The 25,832-nt window shown below is 35.7% G+C and overlaps 1 protein-coding gene across 1 annotated transcript; it reads right to left on the bottom strand.

Moving 5' to 3' along the window:
* Positions 1–145: 145 nt before the first annotated feature.
* On the bottom strand, positions 146–24,207 carry LOC149839746 (protein SUPPRESSOR OF K(+) TRANSPORT GROWTH DEFECT 1). The gene is made up of 8 exons (XM_090002791.1): positions 23,406–24,207; positions 11,548–11,653; positions 10,642–10,840; positions 3,173–3,241; positions 3,002–3,076; positions 2,235–2,333; positions 1,336–1,491; positions 146–611 (listed from the first exon to the last, which is right to left on the bottom strand). Exons 1-8 carry the CDS (start codon positions 23,887–23,889, stop codon positions 486–488), a joined length of 1,314 nt encoding a protein of 437 aa, XP_089858917.1. The 5' UTR covers positions 23,890–24,207; the 3' UTR covers positions 146–485.
* Between the last annotated feature and the right edge of the window lie 1,625 nt (positions 24,208–25,832).

Below are 25,832 nucleotides of genomic sequence, written 5' to 3'. Positions count from 1 at the left end.
AAAGAGACCAACCCTTGAGTTTTTCTAATTAAAATTGCAACTCCACACCCCACAACATCTTAATCTTCCTATTTGCCAAAGCAAAAATAAAGTAGGCACGTTATTGAGATTAATTAGGATATCCTTAGGATCAAAGCCGATATCATGCTGGAACTCTGTCACTTGTAATGAAAGATTGAAATGTGATCAGTTGGCCAAATAAAATGGATGTTAGCTAGGGGTGGGCATCAGGCTGGGCAGCCCGTGAGCCGGGATTTTCCCAACGGGCCAGGCCAGACCGTTGCCCATTGTTAGCTAACACATAAAATGGGCAAAGGAAGCCCACACTTCTATTTCGTTAAACCAACTGCTGTACTTCAAAAGTATAGTTTCTCAACACAAATCCCCTCACAGTTGGGAGGAATATAAGTACCAAATTGGAACAATGTTTGTTGTTACACAAGTCAAAATAAATACAATTACAATACCTGCAGTTCCAAATGTCATCAGCCCTCTTCTCCAAACTCCTTTGTGAATCTCTCATGCACTTCAAGATCAGCCTTGCTAACTGTTGGCCTCTGCCTTGCAAGGACTTTGTCAAAATCCATCTTAGCAATGGGCGGAGGCAGAATCTAGATGAAGTGACACCGATTCTACAGTCAGATAATCTAGCAAATGAAGACATCATGCTAGAGGCAGCCGCTAGGCTAATGAAGATGAAGCTTGTGTCAGAATTAGCCTACAAATCATAGCTAGAAGATAGGAATTATGATCGATTAAGGTTTGAATGAGTGACATCGTCGGTTATTCAAAGTTTAGATGCCATTTCAACCAGGTCAGCTAAATGAATCTTCATTAACTCCAGAAATCAGAGCTATGTTGCTCAATACCCAAGTTTGGAACTGGTAGCTAGGATGGGAGTTTATGCATTTGGTAAAAGTAGGGTCTACCTTGGTGGTGGATGTTTGGAAACTGGTAGCCAAAATGAGAGTTTATGAATTTGGGAGAGGAAGTGAGACCTCTCCCCTTTGTATTTGCACCAGCTCATGGATTTGGTAGCTACCATCTCTAGCTACCAAATTCAGGAATTTGGCAGCTACCACTTTTCCAAATGTCTAAACTCCTCCGACTACCAGTTTCCGAACAGACCTAGAGTTCATGCTGAAATCAAAGCTTAGGTCAGTTCTCTTTCCTTGCTTCAGGCAAATATAGGCTTTAGGTAAATAAATTGAATCTCCAAATATCTCGTTCTTGGATAGGTACAGGCATCACAAGATAGCTATGTGAATTGAGTGATAAAACACAATGTTAAGAAATTACACAGAATAAGTCAACATAAACTACTTCAAAGAGTACCTTGGAAGCAAGGCCTTTGGATGCAAGGTCCTGCATGGTAGTCTGAAGAGCTCCAGGTTGCTTAGGTCCGCATGGCATCCACATATCATCAGCAGTCTTTATAAAGAACATGGCATCCTGGGTTTTGCGAACAGGTTCAAACAGAACATCCTTGACCTGGAAATAAAAAAGCACATAGAATATTTAGAAATAAAAAAAGCAGCAGAATTGAGCTCTGAGAGCCAGCGTTGGGGGGGGGGGGGGAGATGATAGGGGTGATGGGAGTGTAGAAGAAAATGGGAGATGAGGCTGGAGTTGTCAACAACATCCTTGTGAGGACGTTAAAAATGACCCACCTCCACTCCCAACACCATTCTCTTATCCGAAAACATGGTTCCCAAGCACCTGTCAAGATAGGTGGTATTTATCCTCATTAAATGGAGCCTGAATGAGAATGAGTATTAAGGGCACGTTTGGTTGCATTCAAATGTGGTTTTGAATCTCACACAAATGAGAGAATGAATCTCATTTGCAAAGCTAATTAAATGTGCGATTTGGAATCTCATGCAAATGAGAAATCGAATGTGATTTGAAATCACATTTGAAGTGAATCTCATGTGATTCCAAATCACATGGTGGAATATGTGATTTGAAATCATATGACTTCAAATCACATTTGATTCCATCACATGTGATTTCAAATCACATGAGATGCAAACAAACATACCCTAAATACAATGCAAAATTGAACAAATCAGACTAAACCCAGTCAGATCATGAATCAAGCAAATCAAAACACGTCTAAGTTGCATATATGGGTGGGCCAAGTCCTGGACCAGGTTAAGGTCTTCAAAACACTGCCTAAATGGCAAAATACAGTCAGGGACCCCAAGAAGGAACAGTCAAATACTGCCACATACACAAACTGAGATATCTGATCCTGAAAAACCTTCTGTCTTGCGTGCCAAATTCTCAAAGTCACTTTCAGTTAAGTTGTGAGGTGTATCTCCCAGATGAACCTGCAAGAACCAATGAGAAAAATATCATACAAACAGAATATGGTGTACCACAAATTGTTAGACAAATCAGCCAGCTACAGAAGGAAGCCCCTATACAAAAAAACAAGAAAAAGCAGCAGTAGGACAATTAAGATTTGGACTTTTAAAGGGAAATCATCATTTAAATATGCATAAACAAACAATGAACTGTGGATAACATGATTCTTGAAACAACCTACTGCACATAATGAGGCTAAATTTTACAACAGAGAATGATGAAAAACTAATTAGTAATGATAAGGTGCTCCCGGAGCACCTACTCCCATCTAATAAAAGCTACCAATTTTCAAAAAATTTGAGCATTTTTTGTTGGTCGTCAGACCCTACACATATGATGTAGGGTCATTATTTAGTGGAAAACAAGTTTTTGATCATCTGATTATGATATACATGCAGGTTTTTTATGATCTTCAAAAATCAACAGCTCACAATGTATCAAAATTTCATGACTTAAAAAATCTTATTTTTATGTCAAAAAAACATGGTCCAAAACATGATTCCTATCAAATACACTATGTTAAGTACATCTATAAAGGTCGGATTGAGAAGATGAAACCTATAACTATGATTTCTAGTAGGTGGGAGTAGGTACTCCCGGAGCACCGGAGCATTACTCAAAACTAATATACCTTGAACATGTGTTGCCTTGCTTTCAAATCAGGGAGGGGGATGTAAATTCTTTTGTCAAATCGCCGACGAATGGCCTGTAGTTGTTCTAAAATATTAATAATGTGGAGACTGCGGATGCTAGATTAAGCAACTGAAAACTAAGTTAACCCAGTGACATATCCATTCTTGACCTGATCCAGAGCATATGGAGTATTCGTAGCAGCAAGAACAAGAACTTTCTGATCATTGTTGCCCATGCCCTGAAAGTATAAAGGCAACTTAGTCCACAGGATAATCAAATGGCAAAAATTTGCCCCCCTTTATTTTCAAGAAGAGAATGGAGAAAATATGCATATAAAACATGAAGTAAAAATAGATCTTAATGAGAGAGAGATGTGTGTTAACAATACTAATGAGTGTAGAACCATGAAATTTGAATTGAATATTTATGAGTTTCAAACAAATGCAGATTTAATAAATGAACATGTTTGCAGAAATATAAAACTAAGAAACATAGAATAAATGAAAGCCCAAGTGCCCATCATAAGAAACAGTATTTATGCCAGGAACATAGATTTTTTCAGTAGGAAAATAGATATCAACAAACTAGTGCATAAACACAAACCCCATTGTCTGCCAAGAATGATTTAACTATCATAAATTCTTCCAATTTGTCAGATTCATAATGCAACTTAGAAAATGAAAATATTGAATAGTATAAACTGAAATTTTAGGTTAAAAGTTTCAAATTCTGAATTCAACAGATTCAATAATTAACAAAGAAAATTTTAGCCTGCAGCCCTTATCCCAAATAAACAACAACAAAAGTAACTTGGTGTTGCTGACAACATTCAAGTTCCAATTGTTGGAAGTCATAACTTCGAACACCAAAACATGTAGCCTTCAGGGTAAAAACTCATCCAAAGAGAAAAAAATGAAATATAAGCGATCAAACTAAACTAATGAAGTCACTATGAGATTGCTATCGTCAACAGTGCAACAGAAAAAGGTGCAGTTGAAACTAATGACTTTTCACCTACACACACCTAAGTAGTCAAACGTGCTAGTCAGCCCCTAGGCGCCAGCCAGTGCTTAGGCCGGACTAGTCAGCCTAGTAGGGACCAAAACAAGAAAAAATACAATAAATTCTTAAAAATAATATACTAGACATATTCAACACAATTTATGAAGTTAAACAACTGAAACTTTAAAAAAATTATTAATGAATTTAAATAATTAAGACATAATTACATCTCTAACATTCAGCTTCATATAAACAAATTTTGTTTAGCTGTGTCACCTAGAGATACAAAAAAGAATAAAAATATGAAAAGCATAAAAATAAGAGAAAAAACGGAAACACTTAAATATTTCAAAATACTCAAGTAAAACATGATTATAATGTTTTTACATAATATAAAAACAAATATAAAATACCAACCTTGGTGCCCTTCCTCCAACCTAAGTACATGTCTGGGCACCTAAGAGCTCCTAGGCGGGTAGACTTGCGCCTATGTAGCCTAGGTGGCCTAGTTGAGATTTCAACTACATAGACACACACAAAAAAAAAACATGGCAGGTAACAAATTATATCGACTGGACCAGAACAACGGATTTCAATATTTATGCAAAATGACAAAATTTCTGAGTTAAAAAAAGTCAATGTTAAATGAATATAAAAGCATAAAATGACACCCACATACAAAGATTCAAGTGGGGAGGAAAACACAAAAAGCAGGCAGTGAAACTCCTGACCAAAGGTTTAAAAGGGCAAAGTTTAAGGTAAAGTTATTACTTTAGGCATGTGATCAAGGCACAAGTCTTAAAGCAATATGAGGCATAAGCCAAGTCAAGATCACAAAGAAATGAAAAAAAAAGAAAAGAAAAAATCAATCAAAAAACAGTGCATTCCAAGACTATTAGTATTTTCAAGCAAAAAAACAGTACACTCCAACACCATGGATGTCATCATGTATTCATAAGCCAAAAATGAAGACCAAATCCAAGAATCAAAATTCATGTTCACCAGCAGAATAAATGAAAACATACACAAACAGAACACACATATTTCTGTAGATGTGTGTTGTTAAAACATGCATACATATATTTGTAATATAATGAATATATGTATAATTTTTACATATTATTTTTGTTTCTTATATTTTTGTAATTCCCTTAGTATTTTCAAGCAAAAAAACAGTACACTCCAACACCATGGATGTCATCATGTATTCATAACCCAAAAATGAAGACCAAATCCAAGAATCAAAATTCATGTTCACCAGCAGAATAAATGAAAACATACACAAACAGAACACACATATTTCTGTAGATGTGTGTTGTTAAAATATGCATACATATATTTGTAATATAATGAATATATGTATAATTTTTACATATTATTTTTGTTTCTTATATTTTTGTAATTCCCTTAGTTTTGAGGGGCTCTATGGTCATTAACCATAGTCGTTGGGAGTGCTTCCAACAGCTATAATTAAAGCTGTTGCGACTCTATGGGAGCTCCCAAAGCTTCTTGCCTTTGCTCTCCATGTGTATAAATAGGGACTACTTGTCCCCATTCTTTCTAATGCTTTTCTAAGCATTCTAACTCCTTTGTGAATTTATTATGAATGAAATATTATTATTTTTATGATTGTTGTTCTTGCTCTTGTGCCTTAGTGCATTGCATTGCCCATAGTGGCTGTTTGTATTGACTATGTTGGCTCTTTGTATTGTCCCTTAATGGACTTGTGCATGTGCACTTTGTGTTTATGTTTTAGTAAGCCCTTGGAGGTGTTTGTTTTGTATTTCCGCATACTTCATTACATGGTATCAGAGTCTGGATACAACCATGGCCATTTTAGGATTCTTTGATCGTGAAGATAAGAGAATCTTAATCTGGTAAGTATTTTAAAATTTCTTTGTTTACTCCTATTTTGTTGCCTATCTCATGCATTTTGCATGAGAACGTATTTGTTTTGAAAAAGAAAAAATATTAAAAGTTGGTTGTTGCTCCTTCAAAATCTTTTTGAGACATTCTTTGTTTCTTGGTTGATCCTAAGCATGTGATTGAGCTCTTTTGAATGTCTATGTTTTCTTGCCTTTTCAAAATTTATTGTGTTTTATCCTTATCTTAGACTTAGTTGAGCTCGTATTGGTGTTGTTTTTCAAATTTTGATTAAATAAGTTTGAAATGATTTCAAATCTTTGTTTTTAATTTTGCATAATAATTTTGTGTAATATTCACATGCGTGATCTTATGTGATCTTGCTTAACTTGTGTTTAAATTTTTTTTGACATGCGCTTATGAGAAACTTAAATACTTTATGTATTTGAGAAGTACTAAGATTATGTGTAGTTGGTTCGTAGTGAATATAAATATCCTGTTTTTTTTTTTGTAAATTTGAATTTGTACTTATAATTTTTGTCTATTGATACATGATATTTTGTACTTGAGATTGTCTTATATTTTATTTGAACATTAATGAATAAAGTTTGTTTATTCGTGCTTAAGATTTTTTAGCATGTTTTCTTCATGCATGATTTGTCCCTTGTGGGTTTTTTGCATTCATCCTTGTGGGATTTATGATCTCTTCTATAAGATTTATGAATGAATTTTAATATGGTTTTTTTTAATTGTTAAAAACATGTATTGAGTGCTCACTTGTTGGCTTTCTAGTGGCCTTTGGGATTGAGGCATTTGTGCCTTGCGGTTATGGTATTTCTTGTCTTATGACCCTTTAGTGAACATTATTTAACATGTTTTTACATCGTGTTGCCTTACATAGGGATTTATGTATTATGCTTATTGCATCCTTTCTCATTAATAAAACATCATAATTTTATAATTGTATTCTTTGTGTGCCCTTATATGGGTTTTGTGAGTATGCTCCTTTGTGGGTGTCGTGGGTGAACTCCTTTGTGAGTAAATTTTTGTGATCGTCCATTGTGTACCTTTTGGTGGACATTGTTGGGGATATTTGTAGACTACCACTCCTTTGCATACTTTATTAAGTGTGCTCTTAAGTGGCCCTTTATGCTTACCTACTTAATTTATATCTTGCCATATGATTGCATTTATTGCATAGTGTTACTAGACTTGTTTGAGGATTTAAACTCTTGCTATTTGACTTGTATTCCTATTGCCTTTTTTTGAATTGGTCCATCACTCTTCTATTTGATACATCCATTATTATTTGTTTGGCCTTATCAAGGTGAGTTGTATGCACTTCTATGTTGTGGAGCTAGAGTTAGTTGTTTGGGTAAGTTATATGTGCACCTCTGTCTTCTTGTAATTAAAGATTGCCAATGTTTTGGCTCGAACTGATAGTTGATTGACCTTTGGTTCTATGAGTGATGTATTATTCAATTGTTTTGTACACCTTGGTGTTGTGGAGCCAAAGTTAATTGTTGAGGTGAGTTATGTATGCACCTTTGTCTTCTTATCAATATAGATTGCTATTTTTTTTTGCTCTGACTGATAGTCGATTGACCTCTAGTTCTTTGAATGAGTTGTATCGCTCAATTGTTTATTTGGCCTTTATTGTTTATTGGATGATCATATCTATTTTTGTTAGTGATGACTTTATTGTTATTTGCTTGTGATCATGGATTAAATCTCATATTATTGTAAAATTTATTGCTTTGAATTATGTTTCCAAATCTTCTTTCTTATTGATATCAGTTTGTCTTCATTACAATATACTTGCCTATCTTGCTTCCTCTACTCTTCCCTCTTATTTGAGTGACCTTTTTTGTTTAATAAGAGATTTTTGTTTCAGTTTTATAACCATGGTTGTGGTAAGTTAGGTGCACCCATTGTAGCTAATGGCATTGTTTGCAGTTTTACAATCAATTGTAAGGTGAGGGATGTGCACCTTTTGTGGTTGTAACTGGTTTGTATTGTCAGATAGACAGTATTGCTGGTGCATGGTCATTGGTATGGTTATTGCGGACATTTGTGATTGATCTCTTATCCTATACACTTGAATTTTGAGGATTTTGAGTTGAAGGTCAAAGAGGTGGTTGCTTGTGGTGAGCAAATTGGTGTTGAGATTTGTAAATATCATTCCTTTTGATATGTGAGATTTTTAAAAAACTCCATGAAATTTTCAATCTTTTTCACTGTTCATTTGCCCTTAAATAGAAAAAGGTTATTCATTGAAAAATTGTCATGCATTAGTAATGTGCATTGAATATGCTTTAATTGTATGTTAAATATATATGTTGAGGATATTTAGGTTTGTTCCATGTTAGTTGTCTTGCATGAATTTAATTAATTCCTTGTTTATTTTAATCTCCCTTGAGTTCTTACATTTAATATACATGTTGTCGTGTTTTGCTTAATATAATTAATGAATGAGATCTTATTGGAAATGTTAAACCAAGCCTTTGAAACATTGTTGCAAAATTGTGTATAGCTTATTGGTATTTTATGTCTAATATGTGCTTTTCTAAGCTTTTTGTTAATGAGAACATTTTATATTTTTTTCTTATGACCCTTACTAAGTTGTGTATCTTCATTAAGAGAGTGTTCTTGGTTCTTAAGTGACCACTTTGTGTTGTATCTCATTGTTGCCTTTAAAACACTCTCTTGTGTTTTTAATGTGCTTGTTTTTTATTTTTAGTGATCAAAATTCTACTTTGTTTAGAATTTATGAAAAATATGTTGTTTTTATGGTTATAATTGTTTAAACAAGTTCTTAAAAACTAATTTTTATTCTATAGACATCAAAATTTTTATAATGTCTAATTACAAACATCTTTTGAAACAAGTATTTGCAGGTACTCAGCAGGAATCAGATACCCCTCAAAGCTCGGATGACAAGGGAGATTTTGTCGTTCATCTAGGGGATGATAGAACGAACATATGTCCGGTACGGGATGGCAGAACTGACCGCCATCCACTACGCAACGACAGAATTGACCGTCGTTCTCTATGAAACGCATAGCTGCGTCGCCGTCCGTTGCGTCAAATGTGTGGATAAGCCATTTGGCTTATCCCTATCTTTTTCCAACCGCCCTACGCATTTTCCAGAGCAGGAGGCCTCCTCTTAGATGAGTCTTCATCCGAAAAGACTCTCTTGGATGAGTCTTATCCCTATTTGGGATAAACTCAGATATGGACCCAGAAAATCCAGTGATCTGTATCATGTTCTGAACTCTACAAATAGGGGCTCACCCCTATAGCTTGATCATCTGGAAATTAGATACTGAAGCGTTGGCCCTGCAAAACAAGCCTACTCAAAACCTTGCTGGTACTTTGTCCCGAAGCCATTGAAGAACCCTCAAACCTACGCAGAGGTGCTAACAGACAAAAAGGAATGTAAAAGCTAAACGAATCCTCGAGTCCGAAAAAGGTATTTTTTTGTATCCTCTACTCTCTTTTTTAATTTATTTAATTCATACAATAGAGACTTATACATATTTTGATCTTATTTGCATATTTGAATATGTGATAGTGCGCTTCAAGCTACGGATATCAAGAAATTGGTCTAGGCTTTACCTTCTCGTCAGGCGAAAAACGATCGAGATCTGTAAACGGTGTCCTCACATTCTCAAAATGGATTTTGCGAATCTGAGTAAGTCAAATCTTTCCCAACTTTCAAATTTTTATCAACATATTCCTTGTGTTTTCCTTAATAGCTATTGTACCTTGCTTGAATTGTTACTAATGTTTCTAAAAATTATTGCTTTAGGTGCATATCTTATTCCCTTTTAAATTTGCTTAAGTTTATAGTACCTCTATGTTTTGTTGGGAACTTAACCATCCTCATTTCATAAATATATATATGAATTAATGTGTTATTCTTGTTCACATGTATTTTATATCTATTTTTTAACTATTGGGTTAACATGTTTTTGTTAGGATATCTTCCTTTGTGTAGTTGGAACCTTTGTTTTGTTCTCTTTGCAAGTTCTTAAAGTTGCTATGGGTTGAGAAAGAAATCTTTGATGCATCATGAATATGGAGATAGCTGATGCATGCATTTGGAAATGCTTATCATCGAAGACTTGAATCCTTCACTTTGTTTTCTTTTTGTACCGTAAGTTTGAAGGGGGGTGCTAAAATATGCATATATATATATATATATATTCATAATATAATGAATATATATAATTTTTTTGTAATATATAATGCCCATCAGGGGCCTTTTAGTTTTTTTACTTTTTGAATCTAGGTCTGCCCTATAGGGACAGTTTTGTATATATTTTTGTTTCTTATATTTTGGTAATTCCCTTAGTTTTGAGGAGCTCTATGGTCATTAACCATGGAGCCGATGGGAGTGCTCCCAACGACTCTATAGGAGCTCCCAAGGCTTCTTGCCTTTGCTTTCCATGTGTATAAAAGGGACTTGTCCCCATTCTTTCTAATGCTTTTCTAAGCATTCTAACTCGTTTGTGAGTTTTATTATGAATGAAATATTATTATTTTTATGATTGTTGTTCTTGCCGTTGTGCCTTAGTGCATTGTATTGTCCATAGTGGATGTTTGTATTGCCTATGTTGGCTATTTGTATTGTCTCTAAATGGACTTGTGTATGTGCTCTTTGTGTTTATGTTCTTGTAAGCCCTTGAAGGCTCTTGTTTTGTATTTCCGCATACTTTCATTAGTGTATTTGTGTGTGTGTTAGAGAGAGAAGATTTATCATATCATTACCTGCATCTGGACAAGAAGTTCTGTTTTGATCCGTCGAGAAGCTTCACTCTCATTGCCTTCCCCTCGCTGACCACATAAAGAGTCTATCTCATCAACAAAGATAATGGAAGGTGCACTTTCACGTGCCATCTGAAAAAGATTTGAAACCAGCTTCTCACTTTCACCCATCCATTTGGAGACAAGGTCTGATGAAGAGACACTACATGAAAACATACATCAATTCTTTTAATTCACCACTGCACACCTGAATACATACACATGCATGCAAACATGAGCATCCCTAAGTGACCACATGCAAATATTCACTAGAAAACATTGCAAACTCAAAAGATATAGCTATTTGAGCTCATCCTTCAAATGCTTGATATACTGCTAGAAAAAATGTGATCCAGTAACATTACACCAAAACAAAGGCAAAATTAGGAACACATCAGAAAGGGCATGCGCCTGTATACAACTTTAACAAGACATCTCTGAGAGATACTTGGACCTTACGATAACAGTGATTAAACTGGTTCAAAAAGATCTTATTGTTATTTCAGCTTCCTAGTAATAAAATACGCATCTGAAATGAAGTCACTTATCATATGCACCATCAAGACGGAATGTCCACATTAGCAATTGACAAAAGAACAATAATACTAAAGGGAAGCTGAAAATGGCAGAATTTCGGTGTTAAAAAATGCATGATTACTGAACATGGCAAGATACAAAATGCAAATAAAAAGGCCCACTTGATGAATGCAAGAGAAGCTTACTTAAAGAAAATGAAAAGAAACATCACAAGTATAAAATAGAAAATGGTTCAAGGAAGCCCCAAAAACACAGCACAGACCAAGTTTTGGTGCTCTAGTCCTTTCTTCTGTAAGAAGTGATGTCATGAACAGTAAAGAAAGAACAAACTACCTGAAAAAAGTAGAATCTGCCTCCGTTGCAACAGCCTTAGCCAAATAGGATTTCCCAGTTCCAGGGGGTCCATATAAAAGGAAAGCCCTCCATGGTCTTCGCTTGCCTAAAACAAAAGCAAAAACATTTGTATTTAAATAGATGGAATGCAATTGAAGCTCGCACCTAACATAGACTTGATGATGAAAGTAAAATCAGACTTGAAAAATAGAGTAACAAGGTAGAAAATCAATGGATACAACAGTTCCCTTGACACATTCATGATCAAGCATAACCACCACTTAATCTCTTGACATGAGAACACATAACTCAAACAAAAGACAATAATCTTGCAGAACACATAAAAACAGCTTAACTTATTCTAATTTGGTGGAAGAATCATAAAACAGGACCATTTTGCTACTAACTACAACCCTTATGGGCTATAAGTTACCCCACAATGAATATTATACATTAAACATATCCCTCCTATCTACAAAGACAGTTAAAAAGAATAAACTTATATACTATAAACTTCTCTTACAGGCGATGGGGAGGGGTACTGAATCTACTGATCTCTATCAAGTTCCTTTTAGCTTGGCGCCCATTAAAAGGAAGTTGAGAATATCATTTGTCCTCTTCAATACTGCTAGCTTCATCCAATTAATTAGAACTCTTTCTTGAAAATATATGGTTTTAACAAACTAACAATCAATGCCAGAGAATTGGACTAGGCCAACTTACTGAGACCGACCCAAGACAAACCAGCAAATGAAAAATTCAAGAAAATTACAATCATCTAACTTTTTTATTTAACAAATTTAACTATATTTGATTGACTTAAACCTGTCAGATTCTTCTCTCTAAAAAAAGGCTAGATTGGGCAAACCCAAGAGTCCAAACATCAGTGAACAAAGAAAGTTTTCCATATTCCTATACCAGCTTGACAAGAAAAAGGGGCATGCTCAAACCTAGCACTTCAACAAACAGGATATATGCTTCAAACGTTAAGGAATTATACTTCGTATGAAAATAAACTTGTCTCATTTGAAATGAAGAGAAGGTCCCCTTCGCTCCCCCTGCCCCATCCCCAATCTCAGTACATGAGACGCTCCAATTTGGTCTTCCTTTTCCCAAACTTGAATAAAATAGCTAATTTTGTAATCACAAAGTAGGAAAACAGACAAATCTTCGTGAGATCCATGAGTAATATATGACTAAAGATTTTTTATTTGCAAATGAAAAAATTAGTCAGTTGTGTTGGATTGTAACAATAATATCTTGTTTTTACTGTGATTCTCTTACTTTTAAAATATAATAACTTCCCAATTTATTTCATACACCTTTGTAGCATCTACTGGTAACCCACCTTACATGGATTTTAAAAAACATCAATTCTTGCTTCCGCTTTGTGTGTTGCTTCCCAATTCTACTTCCATCCCTAGCAATGTAGAAAGAGAGAGAGAACACACTGGGGCAAAATCTTCACTCTACTTCACCAATAAAGATGTAATCTCTCATGGTCAACTTTGTAAAAATCGCTTATAAAAAGAGAATTTGTGTACAAACTAGAAACAAGAAGTGTGCACAAAGGCACAAGAAAAACTCTCACAAGTGCACAAAGGCACCGATACACATGCACAGGCATAAAAAATATGAACTTCAATATATTGAATCCCAAAGGGGCTTTTACAAAAAGCTTTTCAGAAGCTTGAGGGGGATCACCCCTATATATACAATGTTGGAGAAAGGGGAGGGGCTCCAACGTATATGTTGCCCCCCCCCCCCCATGTTACAAAAAAAAGAATAAAGATATAAAAAAACAAAAAAGATAAAGGAAAAGAAAGAAATAAAAAAAGGAAAAATGCAATCATATTCTCAAATGAGAATATGCGTAAAAATAGGAAAATGACTGAAATACACTCATCAAGTTTTGAATATATATAAAAAGAGCATTACATTTTAACACCTCCTCCCCTCAAACTTAGGGTGATATAACTGAAAGTTTGCCAAGAAGGAAGTTAAATCTTAGAGAGCAAACGCTTTGGTGAAGAAGTCTGACTGTTGATATTCTGATGTAACATATGGAAGATCTATGGTTCTTAAGTATTCTTCACGAACACAGTGGCAGTCCATCTCAATATGCTTTGTGCACTCATGAAATGTGTGATTTTTGGCAATGTAAATTGCACTTTTATTATCACAACATAGTTTTGTGGACCCTTGAACTTAAATATTCATATCTTATAGCAGGCTGTGAATCCAAACAATCTCCATGGTAGTAGATGACATGACTCTATATTCAGCTTTTGTGGATGAGAGCGAAACCTTCTGTTGTTTCTTGCATCTCCAAGAAATTAAAGATTCCCCTAAAAAGATGCAAAAACCAATGGTGGAGTGATGGTTATTCGGGTCACCTCCCCAATCAGAGTCAATATAAGTAATTAGATTCAATTCAAAAGAAGAAAATAGAAATACCCCCTTGTTTATTGTACCATTTATGTATCTGATGATGCAGAGAATGGCGCTCATATAAACTGTAGTAGATGCGTGTTGAAATTGACTAGCAACATGTACTACATGAGAGATATCAGGCCTAGTAATGCTAAGATACGTTAGAGATCCAACCAGTTGTCTGTAAGGTGTGGGATCTTTTAGAAGAATCCCATCATCAATCTTCATCTTCAAACCCACTATTTTAGGAGTTTTACAGACTTTATCATATGTGATTCCTGATCTGTCAATAATCTCACAAGCAAGTTTAGTTTAATACAAAAAATAGCCTATGTGAGAAAAGGCAACCTCAATTCCTAAAAAATATGTCAGAAATTCTAAGTCTGACATTTCAAATTTTGAAGTCAAAATAGATTTAATGCTCTTGATTCCTTTGGTATCATCACCTGTTATTAACATATCATCAACATATAACAGTAATATATCAAATCCTGCATCAGATTTCTTAACAAACAATGCAGTGTCAGTATAGCATGAAGAGAAGCCATTTTCTATCATTACATTGTTGAACCTATTGTGTCAAGCTTTGGGAGCTTGTTTTAAGCCATAAAGAGTCTTTCGAAGACAGGGAACTTTATTTTTAAGGATTTCCATACCAGGTAGAGCATCCATATAGACTTCTTCATTAAGATCTCCATTTAAAAAAGTATTTTTGACGTTCATTTGAAAAATATTTCATTTTCTAATAGAAGCAATGGTGATGAGACATCTCACAGTAACCATACGTGCTATTGGGGCAAATGTCTCTTCATAGTCAATCTCATATTCTTGACTATACCCTTTAGTTACTAAGCGAGCTTTATACCTCTCAAGAGATCCATCACTCTTAGTTTTGACTTTGAACACTCATCGGCATCCTATAGTTTCTTTCCATTAGGAAGCGTTTGAAATTCTCAAGTATTAGCTTTCCTAAGCGTTTGAGTTCATTCTCCATGGCTTCTCTCCATTCGACACATCTTTTGGCCTCTTCAAAAAATTTTGGTTCAAAATATGAGTCAAAGACACTTAAATAAGCCCGATATTTAGGAGAGAAGGAATCAAAAGATACGAATCTAGAGGGAGTTTTTCTAGTTCTTTTGGTTCTTCTAGGATTTATATCACGTGTGGAGATAGATTTGCTAGGTTCATTGTATTGTTCAATAGCACTTCTAAAGGTACTTCTATCTCTATGAGTATAGGTAATAGGAACTCTAGTTATTTCTTCTTCTTGAGAGGTAGGAGGATTAGGATCATTGTTGTTTTCAACCAATTCATTGTCACTATCATATGTTAATTCATCATCATTAGAGATATCATCATCTTTAGATAATAAATCAAATAGAAAGGAATAATAGACATTTTCTAAGTGTGATTCATTTTTTTCAAAACCACTATCATTTTCTAAAAATGTCATATTCCTTGAGACATATAACTTATCATTCTTGGTATCATAACATCGAAATCCTTTTTGGATTTCAGAATAGCCAAGAAAAGCACAAGGAATGGCTTTTGGTGAGAGTTTATCATTTTTATCTGCAAGGAAAAAACACTTACAACAAAAAACTCTCAATCTATTATAATCGGGTTCTTGTTCATATAGAGTCTCAAAAAGAAAAAATTTATCTAAATTTTTGGATGGAAGACGATTAATAAGGTAAACGGATGCAAGAGTTGCCTCGGCCCCAAAAATTTTTGGAACCCTTTGGGATATAAGTAGAGTTCTAGTGGTTTTAATGATATGCCTATGTTTCCTTTCGGCCAACCCATTTTGTTGTGCGGTCTTAGGACACGATCTTTGATGGATAATACCATAATCTTCAAGATATTTCTTAAATTCATTAGAGAGATATTCACCTTCAGAATCGGTCCTAAATATCTTTAAATTACTATTAAATTGATTCTTAATCATAATATGATATGATTTAAAACATGAAAAGACTTCATGCTTATGTTTAAGAAAATATATCCAACAATATCAAAAAAATCATCCACAAAAATCACATAATAGGCAAAGCCTCCCTTGGATATGATGGGTGCCGATCCCCAAACATCCGAATGAATAATTTCAAAAGGTTTGGTGGTAAACATAGATCTTTGTTCAAAAAGCATACTTCTCATTTTTCCAAGAATGCAATCATTAGAAGAGAAAGTACTTTTACAAAGATTTTTAACAAAATGCAAATAGGATAACTTGGTGATGTTGGGATGACCACGTATTTTGGGACAAACATTTATGTCTTTATGTTGGGTCACGTTACAAAAAGGGGTTTTAGGAATTTGAAGAGAGTCCGCATAGTACAAGTCTTCCTTCTTAGAGCCTTCCCCAATCAACCTCTCGGACCGGTGATCCTGTATTAAACACTTATTAGATGAGAATTAAATGTCACATCCAAGGTCCGAGATTTGAGAGACAGAAAGTAAGTTCAAATTTAATTTTGGTATAAATCTTAATTTGAAAATAAAGAAGTTTTGGGTTTCAAAGTTTTCAATTCCCTTAATTTCAAGAGAAGTGTTATCCACGGTTGAAACAAAAGATGGTGATGAATTTTTAGAATATTCGGAAAGAGAAGAAATGTTTGGAGACATATGAAAAGAAGCACCCGAGTCTAAAAGCCAAGAAGTTTTACTTGGAGGGGAAGGAGTAGATACGGTGGCACAAAAAATGACTCCCTTAAGAAAATGTTGAAGAGTTTTCATAAGTTGATTTAGAGAGAGAGCTCTATTTGTGAAAGCAGATGCACTTTCTTCTTTTTGTGGTTGGGATGTGGTTGCCATAGCCAATAATTTCTTCCATTTGGGATAAACCGGTTTGATGTGTCCCGGTTCCTTGCAAAAGTGACACACAAGTTTGCTATAGTCTCTTCTTTGGCCTTGTCCACCATTAGATCCTTGATTTTTAAAATGAGGAGGTCTATGTCACACAGACTCGGCTAGGGAGGCGCCACACCCGAGTCGACACGCCCCGACACGGGTGCGGCTTTGGACATGGCCCGGACTCGGTCAACAAGTCGAGTCCAAGTTCGTCCTTTGTTGGACTCGGTCAATGTTGACTGAGTCCAAAAAATTGTCCATTTTTAGGGTTAAAAAAATGATCTTTTTATATATTTTTTAAATATATATATATAGCATGAGTCTCAAACATAAGCCCCAGAAAAAGAAAATTCTGAGGGGCGCTGCCCCCCTACGGCCCCCGCCAGGGATGGCCCCCTCGGGACCCGCGGGGGGGGGAGCCCCCGGACCCCCCTTTCTACAAGGGCAAAAGTACAATTTGCAAAGTTTATAAAAACACTAATGTTGGTGCCAAACTTTAGAGGACAATATCCACATATATGCACACAAGATATACTATTATATATATATATATATTAAATATATATATATATATATAGTCGAGTCCCCATGTCCAAAATTTTAAAATTACACCGCACCTGTGTCGCACCCGCACCCATGTGACATAGGAGGAGGTTTATATGTCCTTAAGTTGTTCTCGGGCCTAGAAACGGCATTCGCTCCATCACACTCTTATTGATTTATAGGCATTGCAAGAACACTTGGATTTTACTTGCTAATGCCCATACGAGTTTCTTCTCCACTTAATTTTGTAATGACGTCTTCAAGAGAGGGAGAGGTGAAGGAGGATAGAAGAGAAGATCTAATTTGCTCAAACTCGGGCCTTAGCCCATTTAAAAAATTAAAAAATAAAAATAAAAAAATCGATATTCTTCTAATTGCTTATGACGAAGCTCTATGGCTTCTCCACTCCACTTTGGTTCGAGCATAGCAAGCTCATCCCAAATGGAAGAGAGTTCGGCAAAATACTCCTTTATACTTATAGTCATTTCACCTTGAAGAAGGGTTAATGTCTGCTTTTAGAGGTAATACTTATGGGACAAGTCCCTAGAAGTGTACATTTTCTCAAGGTACTCTCATACTTGAGATGCCTTTTTGAACTTTATAATATTGGCGTTGATTCTTGTCTCAACGAAAGAGAAGATTCATGACAAGATCTTGAATTTTGATTTTTCCTCTTTCAACCAAAATAATTTTAGGCTTCGGTTCCGGAATCGAGCCTTGCGAAGCCTTGAACGTAACCCCAAAGCCCTTTTCCTTTAATATGAGCTTCCATATTTTCGGCTCATATGTGATAATTGGAGCCATTAAGCTTAAAGCCAAGAGAGAAATGGGAGTTTTTTTCACCCATTAGAGAGGTAAGATGAGAGAAAAGGATACGTACCACAATAAGATTTTAAATCTTACTTGTAGTAATCTTCTTAAATTTTGGATGGAGAGGAGTCTTCACGCCAATCACCAAAAAGTTGAAGGCACGCTTTTCAAAGCACTGAATATTGTGAAGAATCGCAAGATTTTCTTTCTCCAAGCGACCTTGCTCTGATACCATGTAAAAATCTCTTATAAAAAGAGAATTTGTATACAAACACAATGCTAGAAACAAGAAGTGTGCACAAAGGCACAAGAACTCTCACAAGTGCACAAAAGCATGGAGCCCCTCCAACGGATATGTTGTCCCCCCCCATGTTACAAAACAAAATAAAGATAAAAAAACAACAAAAAAAGATAACGGAAAAGAAAGAAATAAAAAAAGAAAAAATACAATCATATTCTCAAATGAGAATATGCGTAAAAATGGGGAAATGACCGAAATACCCTCATCGGGTTTTGAATATATATTTATATATATACTTAGATAGATACATATACATATATATACTATATATATGTATGTCTCTCTCTATCTCTCTCTCTCTCTCTCTCTCTCTCTCTCTCTATATATATATATATATATATATATGAATATATATGTATAAAAGGAGCATTACATTTTAACAAACTTGAGAATCATAAATGCCCCAGACCTTTATTCTAGATTAGACTTTGAAGTTTGACCCAAATAACCATTGTTTCCTTAACTAATTCCTGCAGACATAGAAAATCATATTAAGAGCCTTTTGGCTTCACTTGCTGAATATGAGACGAGCCTCTTCAATAGCAAATTTTTTTTATTGCTGTCTATTAAAAGAACAAGTTAGTATAAGCTCAGCTACCACATATGATGTTCTATTATCCATACTCAACTAACTGATGCCATTCTACAACGAATACCCAAATCTTTTAACCAAACAAACCAGAAGCACTACCCACACTTGGGAAGTGTTTTTCACAAGGAGTGGGCTTCCCAAGTGTAGAACTTTTGAAGCACATAGGAATCATGCTTTAGAAGTACGTGGAATCGGCTAATCCTAACAAGGGAAGAGCATAAGATGCATGCTACCTGTACCATGGGAAGCACACTTTCCTTGCATGCAAGACGTGCTTCACATGACAATGGGAAGCAAGGGGGCGATATTTGGAATTAAACACATTAATTTTATAATTTCCTAGTTAATTGTAACATTATTACTAATTATTTTCAACTTAATTTACTAAAGAAGAAATTGACTATTCATTTTTGTTTGATCTATTGCCAAGACATGATGAGCCTAACTCTATTGATGTGCTTGACCCATGGTTTGATTGATAACTATAAATTTGAACATCGGGTTGTTGATGAAGTTAGTCATCAAAATGAAAGTTTAAATGAAAATGCACCTAATGATATGCATGTATATACTCAGTGTGGTCAAAGTGACCATCAATGTGCACTTGACAAGTTCTCTCAAAACATACCTTTAGAGGAATCCCAACTTAGGAGATCTAATCGAATCTCTAATGATCCTAGTAGATTTGTATCATATGACTCATTTTCCCCTAATTTTAGAGTATGTTTAATAACTCTTCACTGTTATTATGAACGATCTCATTACAATGAAGCCAAACAATATCCTCATTGGAATGAAGCAATGAAAATAAGGCTTAATGCTCTAACGAAAGCCAACACATGGGAAATAATGGATCTTCATCTAGGCAAGAAACCTATAGGATGTAGACGGGTGTTTAAAGTCAAAACAAAAAATGATAGATTATTAGAAAGGTATAAAGCAAGATTGGTTGCTAAAGGATATGCCCAAGAATATGGAATATATTATGAGGAAACCCTTTCCCCCGTCGCAAGAATGACTAATGTTCGAACCCTAATTGTCATTGCTTCTATCTAAAAAATGGTTTATCTATCGATTAAATGTTAAAAATGTCTTTTTAAATGAAGAACTTGGTGAAGAAGTTTATATGGAACCCCCTCTAGGGTTAATATAAATGATTTTTTTTAAAACTTAAAAAGGCCTTGTATGGTCTTAAACAAGCCCCTAAGGCTTGGTATGATAAATTTAGTAATGTCTTGATTAATTTGAGATTTATCACTTGTTATGTTGACACTGCTCTCTTTGTCAAGAAAACATGTACGCAAATTGTGATTCTTCTTCTATATTTTGATGACATGATCATCATAGGAAATCACAAAGGAGTTATTGAAATTAAATTTGTCTTAAAGAAAACTTTTGATATGTTTGACTTAGGGTTTTTGAGATATTTTCTAGGAATTGAGGTTGCCTACTCACCCAGAGGATATATTCTCTCTCAGATGAAATTGGTTGTTGACATATGTGCTCGGTCAGGAGTTTCTAATGAAAAGAAGGTGGAGACCCCAGAAGTTATAAATGCAAAATTAAGACTTGAAAATGGTGTATTGCTCGAAGATCCTCCTCCATATAATCAATTGATTAGATCTCTCACCTACTTCTTTATCACCCGACCTCGTATCGCTCATGCAGTCCATGCAGCAAGCCATTTTCAACATGCTCTTACCACAATGCACATGACTGCAGTTATGAGGATTGTTCAATATATTAAAAACACAATCTCGAATGAACTTTTTTTATCCTCTTCTTCATCCTTAGATTTAACTGCTTATAATGATGCAGATTGGGGTGGTAACCCAAATGATAGAATCTCAATTACTGGTTTTTATGTTTTCTTATGAGATTCCTTAATTTCTTGGAGGTGCAAGAAACAATAGAAGGTCTCGTTATTTTCAATTAAGGCAGAATATCGAGCAATGGCTACAAGTACAATGGAGTTGGTATGGCTAAGGACTCTTCTTCAAGACATGGGAATTTTCATCTCCAAATCTTCAAAAATGTGTTATTATAACAAAAGTGTCATTTACATTGCAAGTAATCACACATTACATGAAGAAACAAAGCACATTGAGATGGACTGTCACTATGTACGTGATGAGTATCTGAAAGAAATTATTGAGTTGTCGTACGTCACCACGAAGTACCTGCTTGCAATTTTTTTTACCAAAGCTCTTCCTACACCTCGGTTTCTTTTTCTCCTTGACAAATTTTCGGTGATCTCATCGTAAGTTTGAGGGAGTGTGTTAAAATGTGTGTGTGTGTGTATATATATATATATATATATATATTTATATTAAAATATATATGTATACTTTTGTAATTAGTTATAACCCATAAGGGTATTTTGGTATTTTTATCATATGTAATTAGAATAGTCCACTAGGGACTATGTCGTAATTTTCTTTTTTTATTTGTATTTTTCTTTATTCTTTTTTACCAAGATTAGTTTGGGGTTGGGCATCCCATAGAGTTATTAGGAACCACCCTAACGGTCATAAATATGATTGTTGGGGAGCTCCCAACAACTCTATGGGAGCTCCTCCTTGGTTTCCCTTTGTTTATAAATAGGGGGTATTAGACCCTCTTCTACTTGATGCTTTTTAGGTCTCTCTCTTAATAAATACATTATTTATTTTTAAGTCTTGTGTTATGATCTTGTGCTTAAGCCCTTAGTTGGCACTTTGTATCTTGCCCATTAGTGGCTTTGCATTATGGGATTGTGCACTCTTCATAGCCCCTTGTGGCATCTCTCTTGTGCACTTAAGGTTTCATTACAATTATTACATTTTTTTTCTTAAAAATGACCAAAAGTTGGCGATATGTAGACTATTTCTAAATTTTTTTTAATTCATTAGATGATTATCATTTTTTATGATAAATTAAATATATCAGCGATATTTGTGTCTATGATTGGAAATGTTGCCCACAGGAAGTGAGCATCCTAGGGAATGTGCTTCCTATGCATAAAAATATAGCACTTTCAAAGGGCAAGGGATAAGCATGGAAATTGTGCCCTAGAAGTGCAACTGAAGTGCATGGAATCATGCTTAACCTACCAAGCGGAAGCGCATGGATGTATGATACATATACCATGAGTAGAACACTTACTAGCAAACAAGGATTACCAGTAGAATGGGAAGCATGAGCAGTATCGGAATTAAACCAAATTTCAACTTTCTTGGAAAATTGGAACACATCTTTTATTTAGCATTTATTAGCTAATAAGGCACTATCCTAAAAATTTAAGATGGTATTTTAGTAAGACAAGTAATTAAAAGGATGGGGATATTAATATATGTATTTGTATTCTTGTTATACATGTCAAAACCTACTCTTGTAATGCTATAGTAGGATAACTACAGAGAAATCATCATAGAGCAACATATTGATATTATCCAAAGCCTATCCAAATTTAAAATTTTCAAAAGGCAAAAAGAATTCAGTTCCTAGAATTTTGCTAATCAGCTTCTCAGTCCTTACTTTGCTAGACTAAAAAGTACATGTTGCCTGACTCCACTTCCCTTTGTGGAAATCCTGCCTTCGACCATAAAAAATTTTGTGGGTGCCAGAGAATTCTTGCACACTGAATTTTGAACAGCCATGGTTTCTGTCTATTAGTCATCGAGGAACCATATATCCTTTTTATGCAAAAACAAAAATCAGTAAAGCCATTAAATCTCCTTAACGAACAAATTAAAGCCACAAGAATTTACCACATCAAAATAACAAAGAGATAAAATGCATACTAAAGCCATCATGTAAATAGCATCGGCAATTAAACAAACAACGAGGCATAACCTGAGCTGCGATTTGAGGAATCATATAAACAGTAACCAATGCTCATTCAATCAAATCCCATTCATCAAATAAGCACCCAAGAATTCATTCAACCCGAAACCTCACCTGCCGAAATGCACTCAACCAAACCCGCAATTACCCGGATAAACAACCCACGACTCCAACCAATCACAAAAAATAATAAATTCCACCAAATCAACGCACCAAAATCCAGTATCACCATACGATCACCTCAAAATTCGATGGTAGCATCTCAATTCAATCAGATGCACCCGAACATCGCCAAATAGTCCAACCAAAATCCGATCCATCAAAGACATAACAACCAAACAACACAACATACATCTACTTCATTAAATCTCATATCACAAAATTCAATCAATCGTACGCAGAGCATAAAAAGCAAACCAATTTAATAAAGGAAAATAGAGAAATAGCGCAACAAGACCAATCCAAAAGAAAACGAATCGAAGGAAAAAGAAGAAAATCTTCAACCTGTAAAGAATTGGGGGAATTTGACCGGCAGGATCACAGCTTCCTGCAGCGCCTGCTTAGCGCTCTCGAGTCCGGCCACATCGTTCCACTTGACGTTCGGTTTCTCCCTGATGATCGCGGAATTGAGGCCCGCCCTGAGTTTCGACTGCTCTGGGTCCTCCCCATCCCCGTCCCCGCCGCCGTCCTTGGGCTTCCCCTTGGGCCTGGTGGCGACGGCCGAGTCGACGCTGCTGCCTCCCCCGGAGCCGGGTGTGGCGCCGTCGTCGAGCGCGGCGCGGATCTCCTCGGCGCGGCGGAGGTACTCGGTGAACTTCTGGGTGATGGCATCTCGAATCTTCGGGTTCTTCTCGTACTTGAGGTGGGTCTTGAAGTACTCGAGTGCGTTCATGTAGAGGGGGAAGGCCTTGGCATAGTTGCCGGCGTTGTCTTCCAGCACGGCCTGCCTCACGTACTCGATCGCCTGCTCCTTGAAGTTGCTGTACATCCTCTCTCTCCCTTCTCCTCCGCAACCGATCGGGGCCGAGAATCTCACGGATGAACGGCCGATATCGATGGGAATACGATGGTGGCAAACCCTAGAAATTTCCCCTCTGCGTCTCCTCTGGAAGCGATCGGAGACGCAAATCTCGTAGACGAACGGCTGAAATTGGGGGAGAGATGACGAAAACTCTAGCGATTTCCCTCCTCCTTCTTCTTGTTCTAGTTCTCCGCGAAGGATAGAGAGAGAGAGAGAGAGAGAGAGAGAGAGAGAGAGAGAAGCACAGGAAAGACGTGTTATTTTCCTTGTTCTTTCCTGTGTTTGGATGAGAGAGAAGAATGGAATTCGTGGGGAAAATGAAAGAGCAAGGAAACCACCAAAGGTCAACTTCACAACTCACGAATAACGTTCTCCGGAAAAAAAATGCGTTATATTGAAAATTCAGGTTCTCCTGAAAATAACGATGTACGTGAAAATATATACGAAGCATAGTGACAAACGTTAAAAACGGCAAAATCTCATTTTTCAAAAACTCTCAAGAATTTGAATTTTTTTCATAAATCTTGCATTTTTTGGCAAAATCTCCTCAATAAAAAAATAAATTATAAATTATAAAAATTATTTTTATAAGAAAATATTAATAAAATTTATTTAAAAATAAATGCACAGTTTTTTCATGATAAATAACCATTTAAAACGTAAATATCACGTTTAAATCGTGGTATTTAATTTTTTCATAAATCGCACGATATTTTGAAGATCGTACGAGAAATTACTGTTTTAAACTTTTAGGCAATTTCTCCCGATATTATCACGAGATTTTCATAAATCTCGCGATATTTGTCACTATGATACAAAGTATATCACACTGTTGTTAAAATCCATTTTGAATTGGCTTGGATCAGCCAATTCAGGTTGACCCGGTCCTCCGTCCAAATGATGCGAGGGTAAGTTGGGACCCCCTCGAAAAAATGAACCAATTTTCAGTTGATTTGGGCCAATTCTGCCTTAAACTGGTTGGCTTGAGTATATATATATATATATATATTTTTTACAATAGTATTTATAAAATTTAATTTTAAAATGAACTTTAAAGTTGTCCAACTTAAAAACAAAAATCGCTTCAGACCGATTCAACAATATTGGCGTATCAAATGCACATAATATTAAGACCCTGTTTGGATGACAGATTAACAAACCTAGTTTAATGAAAACTCAAACTTCTGAAAACCTGTTTAAAACTTGGTTTCTAAAAGAGCATATGCTTTCTGTACCATACATGGACTTAAAGGTAGTGGTGTGACTGGTGTCAACTGGTCGGGTTTGGTTTGGACCTAGGTGGAACCAGACATCGACCAGATTTTTGGGAATAGTATCGGGTCAGAACTCAGGACTAATCTGGTCTACTATAAGAGAAACCATACCCGAAACCGATACGAACTACATGAACCAGACCCAAACCATACCCGGTAAAAATTTTATTATTTTTAAATTGAAAAATTATAGGTCTTAATCAAAACTTGGGTCGGATCCGGGTCTAGTATAAAATTTCACAAACTATACCCGGGTCTTAATCAAGTCTTCTTATTTGTCACTGTACCCGGACCCTATAGGGTTTGGTCCGGGTCGGTCCAGGTAAAGCAGACCGATTGATACCCCCTACTTAAAGGTTTTATTTTTCTATGATGAGGAACACTTGCAAAGCGAGAAAAAAACTGGATGGGGGGGGCTTCACGACCACTCTACCTTAAAGTGGCGCACCTTTGGAAGGTACAGATACACATGTGCGCCAGTGGGGTTTGATCCAATGCCTTCTATCTCAGCACCCTCACAGCCACCCCGCTGGCCACCGGAATGACCCCCCCATGGTGGTAAGGACTTAAAAGTTCTGTTTATTCTCTTTCTAAGAAAGCATATCATATTACTTTAAAAAAGTGATTTGACATCTT

This window comes from Nuphar pumila, chromosome 4 (genome assembly GCF_984573655.1).
Source record: "Nuphar pumila chromosome 4, dmNupPumi1.hap1.1, whole genome shotgun sequence".
NCBI lineage: Eukaryota > Viridiplantae > Streptophyta > Magnoliopsida > Nymphaeales > Nymphaeaceae > Nuphar > Nuphar pumila.
Note: the sequence above shows the minus strand (reverse complement) of the source record. Positions and strands in the feature narration are given on the sequence as shown.

Excerpts from the sequence above, each read along its gene's own strand:
- LOC149839746 (XM_090002791.1), bottom strand. The coding sequence starts at position 23,889 with ATGTACAGCAACTTCAAGGAGCAGGCGATCGAGTACGTGAGGCAGGCC. Across the intron at positions 3,077-3,172 it reads CTCCATATGCTCTGGATCAG|GCCATTCGTCGGCGATTTGA; the intron begins GTCAAGAATGGA and ends GAACAACTACAG. Across the intron at positions 2,334-3,001 it reads CAAGGCAACACATGTTCAAG|GTTCATCTGGGAGATACACC; the intron begins GTATATTAGTTT and ends TGGTTCTTGCAG.